The sequence below is a fragment of the Aptenodytes forsteri genome, unplaced genomic scaffold (assembly GCF_000699145.1).
Source record: "Aptenodytes forsteri isolate BGI_AS27 unplaced genomic scaffold, ASM69914v1 Scaffold17, whole genome shotgun sequence".
Classification (NCBI taxonomy): domain Eukaryota; kingdom Metazoa; phylum Chordata; class Aves; order Sphenisciformes; family Spheniscidae; genus Aptenodytes; species Aptenodytes forsteri.
This window is the reverse complement of record NW_008795027.1, coordinates 1,294,876-1,312,445: the sequence shown is the minus strand read 5'-3', so window position 1 is coordinate 1,312,445 and position 17,570 is coordinate 1,294,876. Positions and strand designations below refer to the sequence as shown.

Sequence of the window (17,570 nt, the reverse complement as noted above, 5' to 3'; positions counted from 1 at the left end):
GTGGGGGATTTTTTTCGTTTTTGATTTTGTTTTGGGGGGGGGGTGTTGTTGTTTTGTTTTTTTTAAATTAAACAAAAAAAATTTTCCCCCCAAATTTCCCATCGACTGCATGCTTATGTTTGTAGGAACTGCTGCAAATTTTTTTGATTTTATGCATTCCTTAAAAATTTGGAATTGCAGTCCCACTTGTCCCAGGAATTCCCTGGAGGTCTAAGGCCCTCCTGGGATTTTTGGTTCCTAGCAGCTGGCTGTGGCAGAGTTTGGCTCCCAGAAATCTGAATGAGACAGAGCCCACATGCACACCCATGCTTGCCAAAAGTAAAAGACATGCCACATTCTCCCCTCTTCTGCCACCCATGACTTTACAGCTCCTCCCAGGAAAGGGGAGGGATTTTTTCCCCTCACCTGCATGTCCACCTTTGTGATAAAACCCTTTTCATCCTTGTCACACAGCTGGAAGAGCTCCCTTGCCTTCTTGAGCATCTCCACCTGCACATCTTCCAATTCGCTCATTTGGCTGGAGGGAGAAGCACCAGGAGCCACCCCATCCTCCTCATCCCCTTCCTCTTCTTCCCAGCGGACATATCCCAAGAGCGCTCCCCTCTGGTTCTCCATCTTCTCAAAGTCTTTTCCCCCAGGGTAGGGGCAAACGGAAGAGCTGCGGGGCAGGAAACAGAGAAATCCCAGTCAAACGTGACCCTACACTTCCACCCCACACGTCATCTAGTTATGCGCCTTGTTGGTTTGAAAGAACAATATTCAGCATCTGTATCTGTTACCAAGGGGAGGGGGGGGAAGACAGGCAGTGTGCAGAGAGTTTGTGTCAGAGGTACACACCATACACAGGTACACACCATACACAACATGGGTGTAACCAAGCCTACCACACAGCCGTAACCCTCCACACTGTGATGGGCTCCAGACCCCGCACCAAGCAATGATGCTCTTTCACCATCTCTCCTCCTCCGGCTCAGACCTACAGGGCAGTCAGAGTTCTCTGCTGGTGAAAGCCAGATGCCAAGGGAAGGTTTCAGAGAAGACGAGAGGATAGGAAAGGAATATTAAAGCATGGAGATAAATCTGCATGGGAGAACGGTGATAGTCCCACATTAGCTGAGACAGGGGGCTCGAACACCACGAGCAGGGCCAGCTCCCAGCTCTCGCACAGCTCCCTGGATGCCCTGACCAGGATGCTTCTCTCTGGTCTTGGTTCCTCTGGTAATAACACGTGCTTTTCCTCCTCCTGTTGCTTTTCTGCACCACCTTTGAACACCAAACCTGCATCAAAACCACAAGAACCCAGAGCAGGACGAAGGCAGAGAGGAGGAAGATCTGTGCAAGTGATGGAGGAAAAAGAAGAAGGAATGTCTCTACCAGCCCTCTGCCGCCCAGGTCCCCTGGCTGGCCTTCCACCTCTGACATTTTCTTGCTAACGTTTCCCAAATAGTAACTCCATCTCTTTTCATGTTATTACAGCACAGAGAAAGGTCAGACAATTCCTACATTGGGAAAAATTTAATAAGCTGGGCACTCCTGCCCCCCTTGCCTCCCAGCTCTGTTTTGAGAGCTCGTAAGCTGCCAAACAGAATTTTAATCTGAAATGTTCACCTTTATAGGAAGGAAACCACACGACTATGGAGACATTTCCTAGGCCAAAGAAAATAATTCCCATTGCTTACAAGTACCTAAAACAAAAAGGCTAGGAATGAGAGCACCCCTTTAAGCACAGCACTGTGATTGTAAAGATGCATACAACACATCCCTTACCCCAGACCCACCTTCCGACTTAGTGATGACACATAACACTCTCCAAATTTTCTTCAGCAACACCACCACATTTTTTAAGCCTTGTTGCACTGATTGCTTTAGACTTCTTCTACAGATTTGTGTTCTGCATTGTAGGGCAGAAGTGAGCTGTGCAAGCAGGCTGAGAGCAGATTTAAACAGTACTAGACAAAGAGGGCTTGAGAGTTGTTTGGGTTTTTTTAATCTCCAAGAAATTAAAAGCCACATACAGATGCCGTGATAACAAACAAGTTAATTCTGTTTGCACTCTTAGTACAATGGGAGGATAAAGAGCATGATGGCCAGGAAGAATGTCACATGCGAGAACTATATGAAGCTGACACAAAAGGAGAAGGCAATTATGCACTATGCTATTTGACTCCGTTTATTACTGCTGGTTCATGAGCCAGAGGGTGGTTCTGCTTCAAAGAACAAGCAGAACGCTTCACTCCCTCTTTCAAATCAATGTTTTTTCAGGGCACCTCTGTTTAGCGTCACTTGAGAAGATACTTATTTGAAACTCTGCAGAAAACTACCTATAAATGGGTACTATTATATGTTTCTAGTCAAGTAGACATCCCTGGCAAGCAATGGACGCAGAGCTGGCCACAAGCTTTGGGGAATACTGCAGAGGAAAGGAGGGAAGAAAGCATGAAAAGTGAGAAAGCAGGGAGCATCTTTCGCTCTTGCTCTTTTTCAAACAAACCCTCCTACCAAGCGTTTTTTTGTGTTATGGAGCCAACACAGCAAAATTTGGAGACTAAAGCTTGATTCTATCCATTAGGTAGACAGTCAGCTTGCTTCCGATGGCAAGTCTGCATGTGTTAGTAGTAAAGAGGTCGGAAAGAACCCCAGCTTACTTTTCACATTCAAGTAAAAGTTGCAAAGCTGGCCTTGAAAGAAAAAAAAAAAAGACCCAAATATCTTATACAGGCGATTACAGCGAGGAATCACATAGCCACACTGATGAATTATAATTATTGGCTGCTACAGGCCACCTTGCTGAAGCTTTTTGCCAGACCCTTTCCTTCCGCAAAGGCACAGTCTCAGCACAAGCAGCACCCAGTACCAGACAGTGAGTGCAGGCGGCAGCAGGGGAGGAAACGAAATGAGAGTTCAAAGCAAAAGCCACAACAGGATTGCAGAAAACAGCCAGAATAAGTGCAAATAAGAAATATGTTTTCTGAAACATCCCTCTAGCTGCCTAAGAGACACTGAGGTCCCCCAGAAGTAAAGATCATCTTACTTTCTTGTTAGCAGCTTCATCATTTCTATTTCAAAAGCCAGAGCAGCCCACGCAGACGATGTCTCCCCAGCTCTGCTGCAGCAAACAAGGTTATACGAGGAGGATGTTCTGTTCTCTCTTGGAGACATATTTGCAAGCTGAAATCGGACCCGTTACATCACTACCTCTAGCATCACCTCATTTTATCAAAAGCCCAGCTGTACTGTAGCTCCCAAACTGAGATAAAAGCTTCTTAATTAGGAGAGCTGGGAGCCTAACATGGACAAGAGTCTGAAAGGATTTCACTCACATGTAAAAGACCAAGCCCATTAATTCAATGTTCAGAGTGCAGAGTCTCTTGTTCAAGCTGCTTCAAGTGGCTTCAAGCCAGATGTGGCTCTGTCAATGGCGAGACAGCACTTGTGGAGGAACAAAGTGGCAAGAGAGAGCCCCAGTAAGCAAAATACACTGCAGCTCTGATGGACTTCTCTCTCAGAGGCCTTTGACCGAGAAGCTCTTTGTCTCCATCCCTGTTTGTAAGGGCATTGCATGGTATAAACGCGGATGAGGCACAAAGCAGATCTCAGTTTAACAAGTGCTGTCATACCTTCCCCAGTTACAGATCGTCACTGCAAACTACTGGGGAAGCAGCTTCATCAGCAAGATGCAGAACATCACTGAAGGACAACTTTGAAAGAGGCTGAGGTCACTGCAGTGCTAAAACTGGGAACTGGTACCCAAAAGTGAGGCCAGCAGAGCTGGCTTGGGTGCAGAAAGATAAGCTTGGGAAGAACCATGTTTGCCTGACACAAGTGGAGAAGACAGAGAAGATAGGTATGGGCATCTAATGCTTTTGGTCACGCAAACCTGCCAGGCTCCCCCAGTGAGATGTAGCCAAGCCACCTCCAGTGACAGAGCCAGGGGTCATTACCAAAACTTCCTGATAGGATTAATTTTTCCAGGTCTTTTCTGCCAGGACAAGGTAGTCATTGAGTCAGCACCAGTTAAGAATTAATTTCCACACCTAGCCTGGAGTCAGGACAATTTCTGTATGTTGGGCTGTTGATTTCCATCACAAGAACATCCACAAGGGGTCATGGCAGAGTTCATCTAGCCCAGCATCTTGTCCTCAACAATGGCCATGAATGGCTGGTGAGGGAAGAGTAACAGCAGGGCAAGCACAGAGGTGGCTTCCCTGAAGAGATCTGCCAGCCTCTAGCCGCTGTCAGTCTGGGGCAATTCCTGAGCCACATGGTTCCTCCCTCGTCTCCTAAGACACTTGTCCAGCCTCCCTTTGAATCCGTATGAAAACATTCACTGTTCACATGAACGTGCTGATAGAAACGGGGTGCTTGCTGCAATCAGTGGGTGCTGACAAAGCTTCACAGGACTATTCCAGTTTTCTGGGTACACAGTTTGACTAGCACCCACTCCACAAGAGACAGAGTCCCAGCTTCAGCTCAAATGTGCCACCTTCACGTCTGGGAACTGTGGCAGAGACCAAAAACTGGGCCTGGAAGATCTACCAGCAAGATGGAAGCCAGGGACATGGGGGCATCAGCTGGCTCCAATCACCCTGGGCAGCCTCAGTGTATAATGTTCTTCTGCAGCCCCCTCTTCCCACACCCCAGGGGTTTGGCTGCCTGTGCTCAAGGTCATCTCTGATACTGCACAGTCCAGATTTGGGCAGTGCCCAACATCTGAACAACCTGATACAGAGCTTGAGAGAAAGCCAGTTTTCAGGACCTGTGGTCCCACCACGGTGTGTGCTAGGACCGAGCAAGCAAAAATTCACCTGCTCCTGCAAGATGACTTTCCCAGAGCCTGGAAAGCAAACATAGATCTTCTCAGACACAGCACAGAATGGGCAATTCGACTGCCAGTAAAGACAGCTAACACCAGGTCTTTTCTGCATTTCTACGCAGCAGTAACTCAGACCAGTCTTACATGCGTATTTTGACCACCTGAGGCATAAACTGCAGTTTCTCCTGTGCAAAGCTGTGCCAGAAAGTCAGCTGGATCCCATGGGCATGGCATTCTTTGGGGAAATCACAAGACCTGAATTTTAATCCTGAATCAGCTTGCCATATGGCCCTGGGTAAGTCACGTCACCTGCCTATGCTTTTAGATTGTCAACTCCTCCAATTTGATTCTGATGCTTGTGACAGCTGGCACTTTATTTTAAGACTCAGTTCCTGGAGACTGACAATTACATGTGAAACTCAAGCATCAAAATAGTTTCAAAGCCTCAAAGCTGAAGAATGAAAAACTTGAACACAGAACTTGAAGAAACTGTCAAGTTCCACAAACAGAAGAACAAACCCAAGGTACTTTTCCTGGAAAGGGGAGATACTACTTTCAAGGTAGCATTACAGTGTCATGGTTTCAAATTTATTGTCTCGGAAAGTGTTAAAGAGGTAAAGAAAAGTCATGGCTAAAATGCTATCAACAGCCAAGCCCTTATCTATGTGACCATGACCACCGTGTGCACATGACAACTTTGTTTTTTTTTTTTCCCCCCACAGCCTGATTACAAGGAGGAAAGGAAAGTGGAGAGCACAGCCAAATTTTCCACAACTGGTCCTCAGATGACCCCAGGGCATTGCACACACACTGAATACACAGCATTCCTAGCAGTCCTGCCCCAATACAAGGCAATGCATCAACAGTTAACAAAGGAGGAAAAACTAAGCACAACTGGCTAAGAGGCTTACCCAGGATTACAGAGCAAGTCCAGTGTTTAGGTCCTGTGGAGCTATAAGGGAAAGCAGGTTTTTGCTTTCCTGTACCACTGAATTTTTGGTGACATGGTGGTAGAAAGGAATATTAAAGAAGAATCATTATAGGCACATAGTAGGTGTCCAAAGTGTACCACAAACTAAAGTGCTCAGATACTTACTAGGAAGTTTTCCAAAAGACATCCTCCTGTATCTCTGCCTAAGACAATATTATTAGAAACAACAAAAACACCCCCATACTAAAGCTAAATATTTAAGTCATTTATTTAAACAGACCAGAAGAACACACACCCTTTCCTTTCTACTACTGGTGCAGAAAAAGGGTCTTACAACTTTAAGGGAAGGAATTCACTGGGTGTTTAGGTGTGCATTGATCATGCTTTAGACGCATACACTGAACGAGACAGGTTTGATCCCATGCACGAGGACATTACACAAAGAGAAGGACATGAAGGGCTGGGGTAAGGGATCCCTGCAGCAGAAGCCTGTTGCTTCAGCAAATTACAAACGCACAGCAGAAGCATGCCAGGATGCAGTAGTACAAAGCATTTGTTGCTTGCTCATGGAATGGGAGCATCACTCAGGAGCAGCTGAGTAACAGGTATGTTTCAAAAGAAAAGAGCAATAAAAGCTTCACAGGTCCTTATACCATTTTATATCAAACATACGCCGCTTGCTCTGTTTGTTCTACTTTCCTTTCTCTCCCAATGTTTTGAAAACCAGTAATTAGTAAAAAAGTGCTCCTTGTAGGACAGTCACATCCACACATCCCAGATTTTATAGTACTGTGAGATTCAGTACTCAAATACACATATTTACAATTATTATCCTAGTTGCATGCAAAAAGCACATATTCTAAATGCATTGACAAAATGCAGCCATACAAATCTGACCAGGTGGAAGTAGAGCAGACATCTTGCCAGGGAATGACACTGACCCCCGTGTCAAACTGGCTTCCACACAGGCTGAATTTCCAAAAGCTGCTCAAAGGAACTGAGCACCCATTTGGTGGAAATTGTTTTAAAGGCTCTGCCATGGTGCCTGAAAAGGCTGGGAGGAGAGCAGAAAGAAAAGAGTTATATCTCAGCGTACTTTGTTCAAAATTAATTTTGCTTTTTCCCTTCTCTAGGAAATTTGTTTCCATTGTTTGGAATTTGTTTGGGTGGTTGTTGGGTTCTCCCTTCCCAAAGGGAATGGCAGGAAAAAAAATACACTGAAAAATTAGAAAAACATCAATTGTTTTGCAAGGTTTTTTTTCATTTAAAAAACCTAAGAAAACCCATACACACCCTAGGCAGAGAGCCTGAAATCAGGTGTAATATCTAGAGCTACACTTCACTCTCTCTCTCTCTCTCTTTTAATTGCCTGCACTTGATTGTATCCCTTTAAGGAAACAGGAACGAATCCAGGAACCTTTGTGTTGTTTACTCAGCAGGAGATTAGCCCAGCTTGATAGCCCTGAGCTCACCCATGCTACAGTATCGATGGATGACTTCATCATGGGATATGCCAGTACGATACAGAGGTATACCCAGAAACAGACAGCTGCAAGGGGCTCCGTCATTCTGAATAGCATCTTAAAAAAGGTGCTCTGCTGCAATTCACCGTTTCCCTCACCAACCTTCATCGAAGAGGAACACTTCTTTATAACTTATCATACCAACTTCTTGATCTTTGCCAGAAAAACTTGCCATGGAGAAACTTGTTTGATGCAGACTCTATGCTCCTATCTGCAAGCAACTCGAGATGGGTAACGGTTCTTTTTTTATTTCAAGAGGTGAACAAATAAACTTCTTAAAACTGCAGTCACTGACACTTCCTGATTCAACAACACAACAGAAAACACTAACACATGCCAAGAACCATCAATGTAATAAGTCTTCAACACACCCAGTATCCACAACATACCAAAACAATATTCTTTCCCCCAGAAATTGCCACAAATCCTCCATCACACCCACACACCGTTCCCCAGCTATGCCCATCGCAAGCCAGCGACACTCTGCAGCACTCTCACACCGGCACACTGTCACAGCATTGGCACTCCAAACACTGAGGGTGCGTGTTTGCACTGGAACCGCTCCTACTAATCGGGGTTTTGGCTTTGTTGGGTTGTTTTGCTTGGGGAGTGGAGAGAGAAAGCATCAGTTTTTCCTCTAACAATATTTGGGCCAAGAGTTAATTCTCAGCAATTAAAAACAAAATCCAAACCACGTTTTTGCCATAAACAGCTAATGGTCTTGGATTTGTCAATATAACTAGCACATAGCTGATTTTTCAGAAAATAAAGAGCACACCTGCAATAAGACATAACAAATAGCAACAGACAGTTTGAAAACAATTCTTTTTTACAAATTCGTTCACTTTATAAAGGCTTACAGGTTTCCTGAAACTTTTTTTTTTAAAGAGACAGAACAGAACATTGCAACATCTCTTACAATCCAACATAAGGATTCATCTTACATGGAATGGAAAAAACAGCAATATTGTATCCTTTGGCTTCAAGAAGAATAATTCATTGTATTTCCATAGGCTGGAGATCATGCTGCACATCCACAAAGGACGTGGTTAGCCAGCAGTAAGTAAATAAGTAAATATCATTCACTTAGTCAAGTAGAAAAGGCTCTGAGCAGTATCAGGTTTCCCACCGATGCCACTGCTGTTAATGTTCCACCACAAATATGCGGTTGTTAGAGGACAGAGGCAATCAGCTCAAGAAAATAATTGAGAAAAACAGGGTATTTTAGCTGTGAAGAGATAATACAGCCTTTATTCATGTTAGCTGAACACTGCTAGCAGTGTTGTGAAGTTGAAGGTAGACACTGCTTTGAGTTCAGCAATCAGTAGGTAGATTACACCTGTGTAACATGAAGCATGTTGACCGCAGTGTAAGCGCTCTGCTCTGCTGGTGATACTTACTGGCAAGGCAGGTAGGCAGAAGGCAAACAAACTTTCTTTGCCAGCCCAGATATAGGAAAAGGAGGAGAGAAGACAGAGGACTTGGCACTTGAATCAAAAATCATAGAATCATAGAATAGTTTGAGTTGGAAGAGACCTCTAAAATGATCCAGTGTGTCTGATGTCAAAGTGAACACTAAACACTGGGAGCTCAGGCAAAGGAGATCCCTGCTCTCTTCTACTCCTCTTCTCCAAGGGCTGGTGTGGCAGGCAGGAACACCCCATAAGGAAGACAAGCTCCAGATCTAAGCTGGCATTCAAAGCTCTTCAAAGAGTCTTTACAGGAAATTACATAAATCCAGGGCAGCTCCTCAGCTTGTTTAATTGAACATCACTGGCAATTTCCTCCTGCCTTACCAATCCCTTTAGCAAAGGGAGCACTTGCGTGCAGAGCAGGTTGCACCAGAGACAACAACCAGAAGTCCGCACGCTTCTGCTGGACTTGTGCCACTAGTTATTGAACAGCTAAGACGTCATCCAGGAACACTTGACACACAACGAGCACCACCTTGGCTGCTGCAGCTCAGCAAGGACACGTCAGCAGAAATGCTGCTGTGGAGGCTCCTTTCACACCCTGAGAGCAGGAGAGCCACTGGTACACAAGGCTCTGCCCTCAAGAATGCAACCACACTTGGGGTCCTGCAGAGAAAATTCACGCTCAAAGGAGGCATCCCTCAGTCCTATGCTGGTGGAGAGCTAGACACGCTCCGTCAGTGTCCTTAAAGTACTTCAAGGGCAAAATTATATTATGCAGAAACAGCCATTTGTTGAATAAGTGGATAAAAGGTTCTAATGGATACACAAAGCTTCAAATGCAAAAATTTGGTTTTTGTGGAGTTGCCTGTGTAACCAATTCCTGAATGGCAGAGAGAGTGAACAATTGTCCCCATTCACTGTCTAAGAAAAGAATCCAGGAGCCTCAGATAAAACTGGGTGGCGGCAGTTGTACATCAAACAGGAGGAAGCACTTCTCTGCAAACCATTAAAGCGTGGGACTCGCTGACACAGGATGCTGAGGATGTCACAGGCATTCATGGGCTGTAGAAGTGGCTGTTTTTTTCTTCCCTGAGTTTGTCCATAAATGACTATTACACAAAATATCTGTTTTCGTGAAAATTTTCTGAGCCACAAACAGCCAAAAGAGCGTACTAGGAAAGTATCGTTACACATTTATGCTGGGAAGACAAGGGTATCTGCCATTAGCTGCTGTTGGAGACACAGTGCTGGTTGAGCCTGGCCCTTCCTCAGCATGAATAGAGGCTGCTTTCTCATCAGCACCCTCAAAGTACACGGAGTCTTCCAACAAAAGGACCACAGCATTTGCTGCATTTTCACCAAGGACAGTCATAGAATCATAGAATAGAAAGAATCATTGGCAGTTCTAATTTCTGAATTAAACATTTTGTAACTTCTATCTCATTACTTCTGTATATAGAATCATAGAATCATTGAGGTTGGAAAAGACCTCTAAGATCATCGAGTCCAACCGTCAACCCAACACCACCATGCCCACTAAACCATGTCCCTAAGTGCCTCATCTACTCGTCTTTTAAATACCTCCAGGGATGGGGACTCCACCACTTCCCTGGGCAGCCTGTTCCAATGTTTCACCACTCTTTCAGTAAAGAAATTTTTCCTTACATCCAATCTAAACCTCCCCTGGTGCAACTTGAGGCCATTTCCTCTCGTCCTATCACTCGTCCTATGAACTGGACTTGGTACTCCAACAGCCAAAGATCAGGCTTCTTCCCACAACTATCACTGCCGTCAGACCCATAACTTGGGTTCCAAACTGAACTCAGACCTCCCTTTGAGTCCTCAGATTCTAGCTGTCTATGTAATACCAGAACAAAGATTTTCCTTTCCAACAAGAAGCTGAATCTCTCTATGACAGCCACGCACCTTGTCTGACCTCAGCAGGAACCCTCCTGGGCTGCTGTTACCTATGCACACTTGTCCAGCAGAGTCACTGTTTAAGTCAGTCACCTTCTCTAGGCATCCTTTCACTAGTTCTCACCTCTGTTATAAGAGAGGGAAATGACTCGTGTTAGCTTTGTGCAGGATGATCTCTCTGCCACACAACCTCGGGATGCTGAACAAGAAGAGTGTTGACTGCTGCCTCTAGTTGGCTCCCAATCTTGTTCTGTCACTTCTTCATTAAATTTCCCAACAGCCAGCCACTATCCTGAGCTCAAGCCCCTCCTGGCCAGCTGCAAGGTTTCCTCAGCTGCTTCAGTGACCTCTTTGCACAAAGGCTAAAAATCCTGCGACAATCCCATCTCACCTGGAGTACCACAGGTGTAAGTTCACAGAAATGGGGCAAGAGCCTTATCTTTGTTGATCAAGATCCTTGATCTTGAAATCAACCTCAAACAAAAATTCATAGCCTTATGTTGTCCTCAAATAGCTCCACCACCACACACACACACACACAGATAAAATATCAGACCAGAACATTGGACCACCCAATCCCCTTTCAAAGGAGAAACTTCTTTTTGGTAAAGCACCCACTCACACTGCTTACTGAATACATGTGATAGACAGTGATTTCTTCCCCAGCTGAGCCAGCAAGTTCTCTGCAGCACTTGAAATCTCCTTATCCAGAGGACTACAACTGCAGGGGGGGATGCATGAAGTTCAACCATCTTTTCCTCATCCCAGGAAATTCACCTCCAGTCTCTTGAGAACTAGACACAGTGATCTCGCTCCCATAACCTTTTCTGGGACCAGAGGGAGAAGCTTTACCTCATTACTCTGAATCTGCAAGATGCACTTAATGGACAAAAACAATTTGCAAAGATTAACAAGTAGGAATGAGTATGGAGAGGATTTCTAGGCACCACAACTCCCTGGAGAAGCCTCTCCATGGCTGGTGATGTATTGGTTTTGCCCAGGAGCAATGTATGGGACCCATGGACAGTTTGACCTTTCTGCAAATGCTATTAGAACAACAAACAGAGCCGAGGCAGCTGGGTGAAGCCAATTTCCAAGAAGACAGTTAACCCATTCTCTGCCTCACAGAGATGAAAATGGCCATATGCACAGGTGCGTGACACTTGGTTAACTCTCAGCTAAGGATCCACCCTAACAGTATGTATAAAGGTAAAGATTCACCCCTTCCTGTGAGCTAAGGAGGTGCTGGCTGTGCTATGCAAAACACCTTTCCTGAAAAGCCAGTGTAAGCTGCACACTAGAAAAGGATGAAATCCATGCCCTGAGTAAAGACCCCTCTTGGCTGTCAGACCATTCAGGGGACCACAGGTGAAGCCTCGGATCCAGGGAGTCGTCACTCCCTCAAGAAGAGAGGATCAGTCTGAATGTCCAAGAATTCCAGGATCTTGTACAAAATATCAGAAATATCTTCTCCCTTTCTCATCCAGGGGGGACAATCACAACAAAATACTAAAAGCCTCAGATTTCTACAAGACAGAAAACCAAAGAATGTTTTGAGCAGCCACAAGCCCTCAACTGCTCCTCCCCAAAGTGGGATAACAGGCACATGGTCCCTGCATACCAGGCACAGCTTAGTGCAAGGAGCAATCAACATAAGGAACAGTGTTTGAAGCATACTTGGAAGCACATACTGTCTGAGAGGTGCTTTTGTTCAACTTGTACAACTGTTCTGGGAAAGGTGAAATTACTGGAGGGGGAAATATTCCCCTCTGACAAAAGCTGTCACTGAGTCAGAAGCCCACAGCAGCAACACTGATGTAGGATCACAGAAAATGGGGAGGGGGGGTGGGGGGGAAGTAGGTATGCTTATGAGAGATAGTGGAAAATTTCCTGACAAATATTTTTCAAGAAAAAATTCTAAGTCTTCACAAAGTATGCAGCAGAAAATCCTTAGTTTTTAATCTAACCAGCTCAAGACATCCATTTCATAAGAAAACATCACAATCCCACATATTCTAAGGATGTACTTTTTCCCCGTTATTTTTGAAAATGTAACCATCGCAGCTATTACTCTAAATCAGCAGTTTCCCAAATCAATGAGTTACTAGAATTAGTTAAGCAACCTGCAGAACCACATCAGAACTGAGAGCAAGTTTCTTCAGTTCAACATTTGCAAAGATGTTGGGTGATCCAAACTGAAGCATTAATCATCTGTTAATTAAGCACCTCCAGCTCTTGAAAACCAATCAAAAATTATCCCTCTTCCCCTCAGGGGAATAACAACCATTTTCTGCAGTGATATACAATGCCACTGCACTCAGCAAGTCTCTGTCCCGTTTCTACTCTGCTGCTTTAAAGCAAAAGCAGGAAGTCGGAACAGAAAGTTCCTAGGGAGAAACTCTGCTGAGACACAGCAACTCGCAAACTCGTTCAGACTTCCTTCTACTCAAATAATTCCTTGCCCAGAAGATAGAGACTTTCTTTCCTCCCCTCCACCCCACTACAGAACCTTGTTTTCTTTCTCTGCAGGTGTCCCCAAATACCTTGAGCAGCAGGACAGTATCGCTCCTCTTCCCTGGAACCGGCAGTATATTCCACAGCAAAAAGCTAGCAGAGAATGAACACCACCACTGTAAATAGAGCATCAGAGCAGGTCCAAGCTAGGAGGTGTGGTTTGCAATGCTCCTTACGCATCTCATCCCCTTTCCAGCATAGGCTAGTAGCCATCGGTTCAGAAAGTAACACAAGAAAACCTGCCATTAACCTCCCAAGGTAAATTCCTTGTAATCCTGCCTCGTGCACAGCTGTGAAGGAGAAGGGCTTGTTTCTGAGCTGCCTTAGGCAAGAGGGGAAGAAGTGGTAAGAAAGCAGATGATCCCTTGTCTCATGCTGAGCTTACCTTCCCTGAGAAACTCTAGCTGTGCTTGTGGGTAGCTCGCTGCCTACCTCACATCTGATTTCAACAAGGGCAGGCTGGAAACTAACCCTGTGAATCCTGCCTCAAGTTTAATTCCACTTTTACATAGCTGGCAACCTGTTTCACAAAGAGAAGCGCAGAAAGCTTAGGAAAAAAGAAAGGTAAAGCACAAGATGACACTGCAAGGAGCATCCTTCCAAAGCACCATAACACACACCTCAGGGGTGGGGTGCATACCCCAGGAGTTTCTCACTAAAGCAGCCAGAGATGCCACCCTCTATCTTGCCACTGACCAAAGCACCCCTCTATCCCACAGCACCACCGAAAGGAAGCAAAGCCACCCCTGCCTGCTGACAGTTGGAGATGCTGATGGGGATTTGTTGCTCAATGGCAGCTCCAAGGCCTCCAGGCAACATGAAGTTGCCCTCAGCTGTGTCAGCTCCCACTAGTTAGGCCTGAGGACTTCTTGGAAGCTGACAAAGAAAAGAAAAAGAGAGCATGTTGAGACCCTGGCAGGCTGGCTCTTCATCACCTGGTATGGTTTTGTCCCCTTTGCTCACTCCCACCCCAAATGCCTCTTTGTGTCAGCCCTCAAGGATAGTATTTGCCCAGCAAACAAGCTTTGCCATACAAGTCACAAGCGGGCAAGCCCAGCCTCTACAGAAAGCAAAAGCCACTCTTCCACCACTTCCCACTGAAAAGACTCCAGCTGGTATCTGAACAGCAGATACCTCATCAACCTGCAAACAGAGGAGCTACAAATAGCCCCATCCTCCCAGCAGCAAGTGATGATGGGACCTGCAGAAGGCAAAGGTAAAGGCAGGTCCTTCCCCATGTATTTTAAGATGGTTATTTCAAACCCCAGACTAAAAAATGGACATGAAAACTACTACAAACCATCACACTTGTCTTTAATACAGGTTTAACAGAGCCAGAGAGCTCCTCTGAGCCATCTGGGAGGGCTCTGTGCTGCCGGAGGACAACTCTGCTCCTCTCAGACCAGGACGATCACCTCTCCACTCCTCACAGGCTCAACTTTGCCTCAGCCCCAGGACCATGCATCCTTTGGGGCAGGCTCTAGCTGTGTAGCTGAGGCAAATAAACCCAAACAAACCCAGTCCAAGTGAGTTACCTGCCTTTGAGCAGGACAGTTTACTCACCATTTTGTTTACTGTTGCTGCAGAGGTGATGCTTAACGCTGAACCATGATCTCGATTGGGATGCTGCTAGAACAGCACAAAAAAGGGAGCAAACTGCTCTTCTGCACCTTGCAGCCTGTCCCGTCTCTAATCTCCTCCTGGGGTCCTTTTATAAAGTTTCTCTTAGTGCTGACCAGAACAAAAAAGCTTATCAAACACACACATAAAAAAAAAAAGCATTTTGGAGCCACATTAATGAATCCTTAGTGTTACATGGATAAAGGTCAAGAAATGCAAAAAGTTACGGTTCCCATAGCAATGCTAATTCAACCATAGTGCACATCCTGTGTATTTAGTGGTTCACGTTGAAAAGAAAAAGGCTTCATCCACCGATGCCAAAAAGGTTTTTGGTTTAGTAAAGACACTTGAATGCCACTCCCCACGTGCAACATTTATTGTTCAGAGAAGTGGATTTTCAGGTCGAATTGGATTAAGCCAATCTAAGCATCATTACAGCTCCCCATACCTACGGCAATAGCAAGAGCTCTCAAGCATGATTACAGACTGAACATCATTTGCCCAACCTGAACAGAGGAAAGGGACCCAGGCGTCAGAACGGGTTGAGTCACCAAATCACAGTTGGCGCTGATTCTGTACTTGGATGCAGCAGGGAGGTGGTAAGGAGAGAGGGGAGAGAATAACTGACCAACCCCCACACACCCATAACTCGTAACTGTTAATCCATTTCTATAAATGCTCATTTCTTTGATACTGACAGCCTGAAATATCCCCCTGCCTAGTATCCCACCTCACGAGTCCAGAAACAGGTTGTGAATGAACTACAGCTATGCTGACCTCTCTCCAGCACAAATCTGCGTATTGCTCTGCTCTCCAAGCTCCTGAGGTCTTATCTTCATGCTTTACATAAAGCCCACACCACTCTTCCCAGAGAGAACAGCTACAAGTGGTCCATTTGCATTTAGCAGCTTCGACTGAGCAACCAGATTTGCATGGGAAGCAAAAGACTCTTTTTGTGCCATAGGAAATGCATTAAATCAAAGGGGTTTATACATTTGTATTGGAGCAGAGGATTACTCCTCTGGCTATGTGTCTGGGAGGGAGGAAAGATAGAGCAGAGATCTTGCAAACTCCTTTAAGAGGCAAAGAGGGTAAAGAGGAGGGAAGGCAGTTCTCAAGCACAGGGCCAAAGCTTGCAGTGGAAGAAACATGTACATTTGTGGGGGCGTGTGTCCTTTTTCCCTCCAATAAGTCTGAATTCTTTTCCTAGTTCCCGTGATCTCAGACAGAAGGGCACAGTTCAGGACAACAGACACCTTTGAACTTCAAAAACCTGACAGGTGAAGAGAGAGGCTCTGGCAGCACTGCTGTTGAAGAGACCCTCAGCCCTGCTAGACACCAGGGCTCCCACACAGCCCTGCTCAGATGACACCGAGCTGATGAAGCTGCTCATGGAGCGACATCAACCCCAGAATCCGCAGCAGGACACAGGCACAGGAACACACAGCAGAAGTCTTTCCACCCACAGGGTTACTGGGTGGCTGTTCCTTCACTCACACCCCTCAGGCCCTTGCTCTCACTGTCCCTTGGGGTGCACCCACTTCCCTTTTGGGCTCTAGCATCAAGTCTCCATGTTTTAAAGAGGCTTTTCAACCCTCCCAACAGCTGCAATTCCTGGCTTGGAGCTGCACAAATCCAAGACAGCATCTAGCCACACCTGCCAAGGGTAACAAGGATTTGGTCATGCTTTATCTTATCTAAGCGACGATGACGCTCGTCTTCCTTGTTGGGCAAAGCTCAGCAGCTCTGCACCTGCCGAGGAGGGGAGCTGGGCAGCGGCCAGGAGCTTCAGCCTGCAGCAATTCACACCAGAGCGGGATGGCTCTGCTGGCCTGCCTGTCCCACCCCACAAACAACTGGGCATTTAGTCCTCAAGCAAGAGTTATGGGGAAAATAAAGCTCAGCAATATTTACACATCTCATCTCACCTTCACCTCATCTGCTAGCACAGGCATACAGCTCACATGTACCACAGTACAGCCACGCTCATCCTTGCCAATAGATAAGCCAGTCAATTTTATTTTACAGGGAGTCAGACCATTTGTCCAGAGAGAAGACTTTGACAGCATGACAGATGTTGATCTACAGGTCACCTACAGCTTAAATTCCCAGCTGGAGATGAGCTGGGTTTCATCCTCTTCATTTTACAGAGGGAAAACTGAGGCAGATAAAAGCACTACTCTTACTCAGAGATGTTTTGCTGAATGAGATGGAGAGGTATTCAGCTACTATAACAGTGAGAGCCACCAAGACTTCCTGTATTACGCGTTAGATGTGCCTCCCCACACCTGCACCTCTACCAACCTCCTGCTACACCCAGCCAAGGGCTTACAGCTAGCCTGTGGTCTGCTTCTAACCCTCCTTTTCCAGAGGCTGGACTCACCTAGCTATGCCCAGACATAGCTGGATTTTTCCTCAAAGGTTTGCTTTCCATAGCCTAAATGACATATTTAAACATTCCACAATTTTATTTTTAACACCACACAGCTACCAGTCCTAATCCTCCAAGGGTCTGCAGATATCCTGCTTGTTATTCTTTTGAAGAGCTTGAGATAGGAAGCAATAAACAGCTAGATACTGTTACCTTGACTGCACAGCTACAACAACTGGACTCGACATTTTTCAAGCCTTCTGTCCTGGTTTCAGCAGGGATAGAGTTAATTTCCTTTCTAGTAGCTGGTACAGTGCTGTGTTTTGGATTTAGGGTGAGAACAATGTTGATAATGCACCGATGTTTTAGTTGTTGCTAGGTAATGCTTACACTAGCCAAGGACTTTTCAGCTTCCCATGCTCTACCGACTGAGAAGGCTGGAGGTGCACAAGAAGCTGGGAGGGGG

General features: G+C 45.6%; 1 protein-coding gene across 1 annotated transcript in view; it reads right to left on the bottom strand.

Moving 5' to 3' along the window:
• Positions 1-17,570, bottom strand: part of CRACR2B (calcium release activated channel regulator 2B) — a 47,622-nt gene that overhangs the window by 27,828 nt on the left and 2,224 nt on the right. The window contains exon 2 of the mRNA XM_009276016.2: positions 406-658. Coding sequence (XP_009274291.1) covers positions 406-658 — 253 coding nt within the window. The remainder of the gene's footprint in view (positions 1-405; positions 659-17,570) is intronic.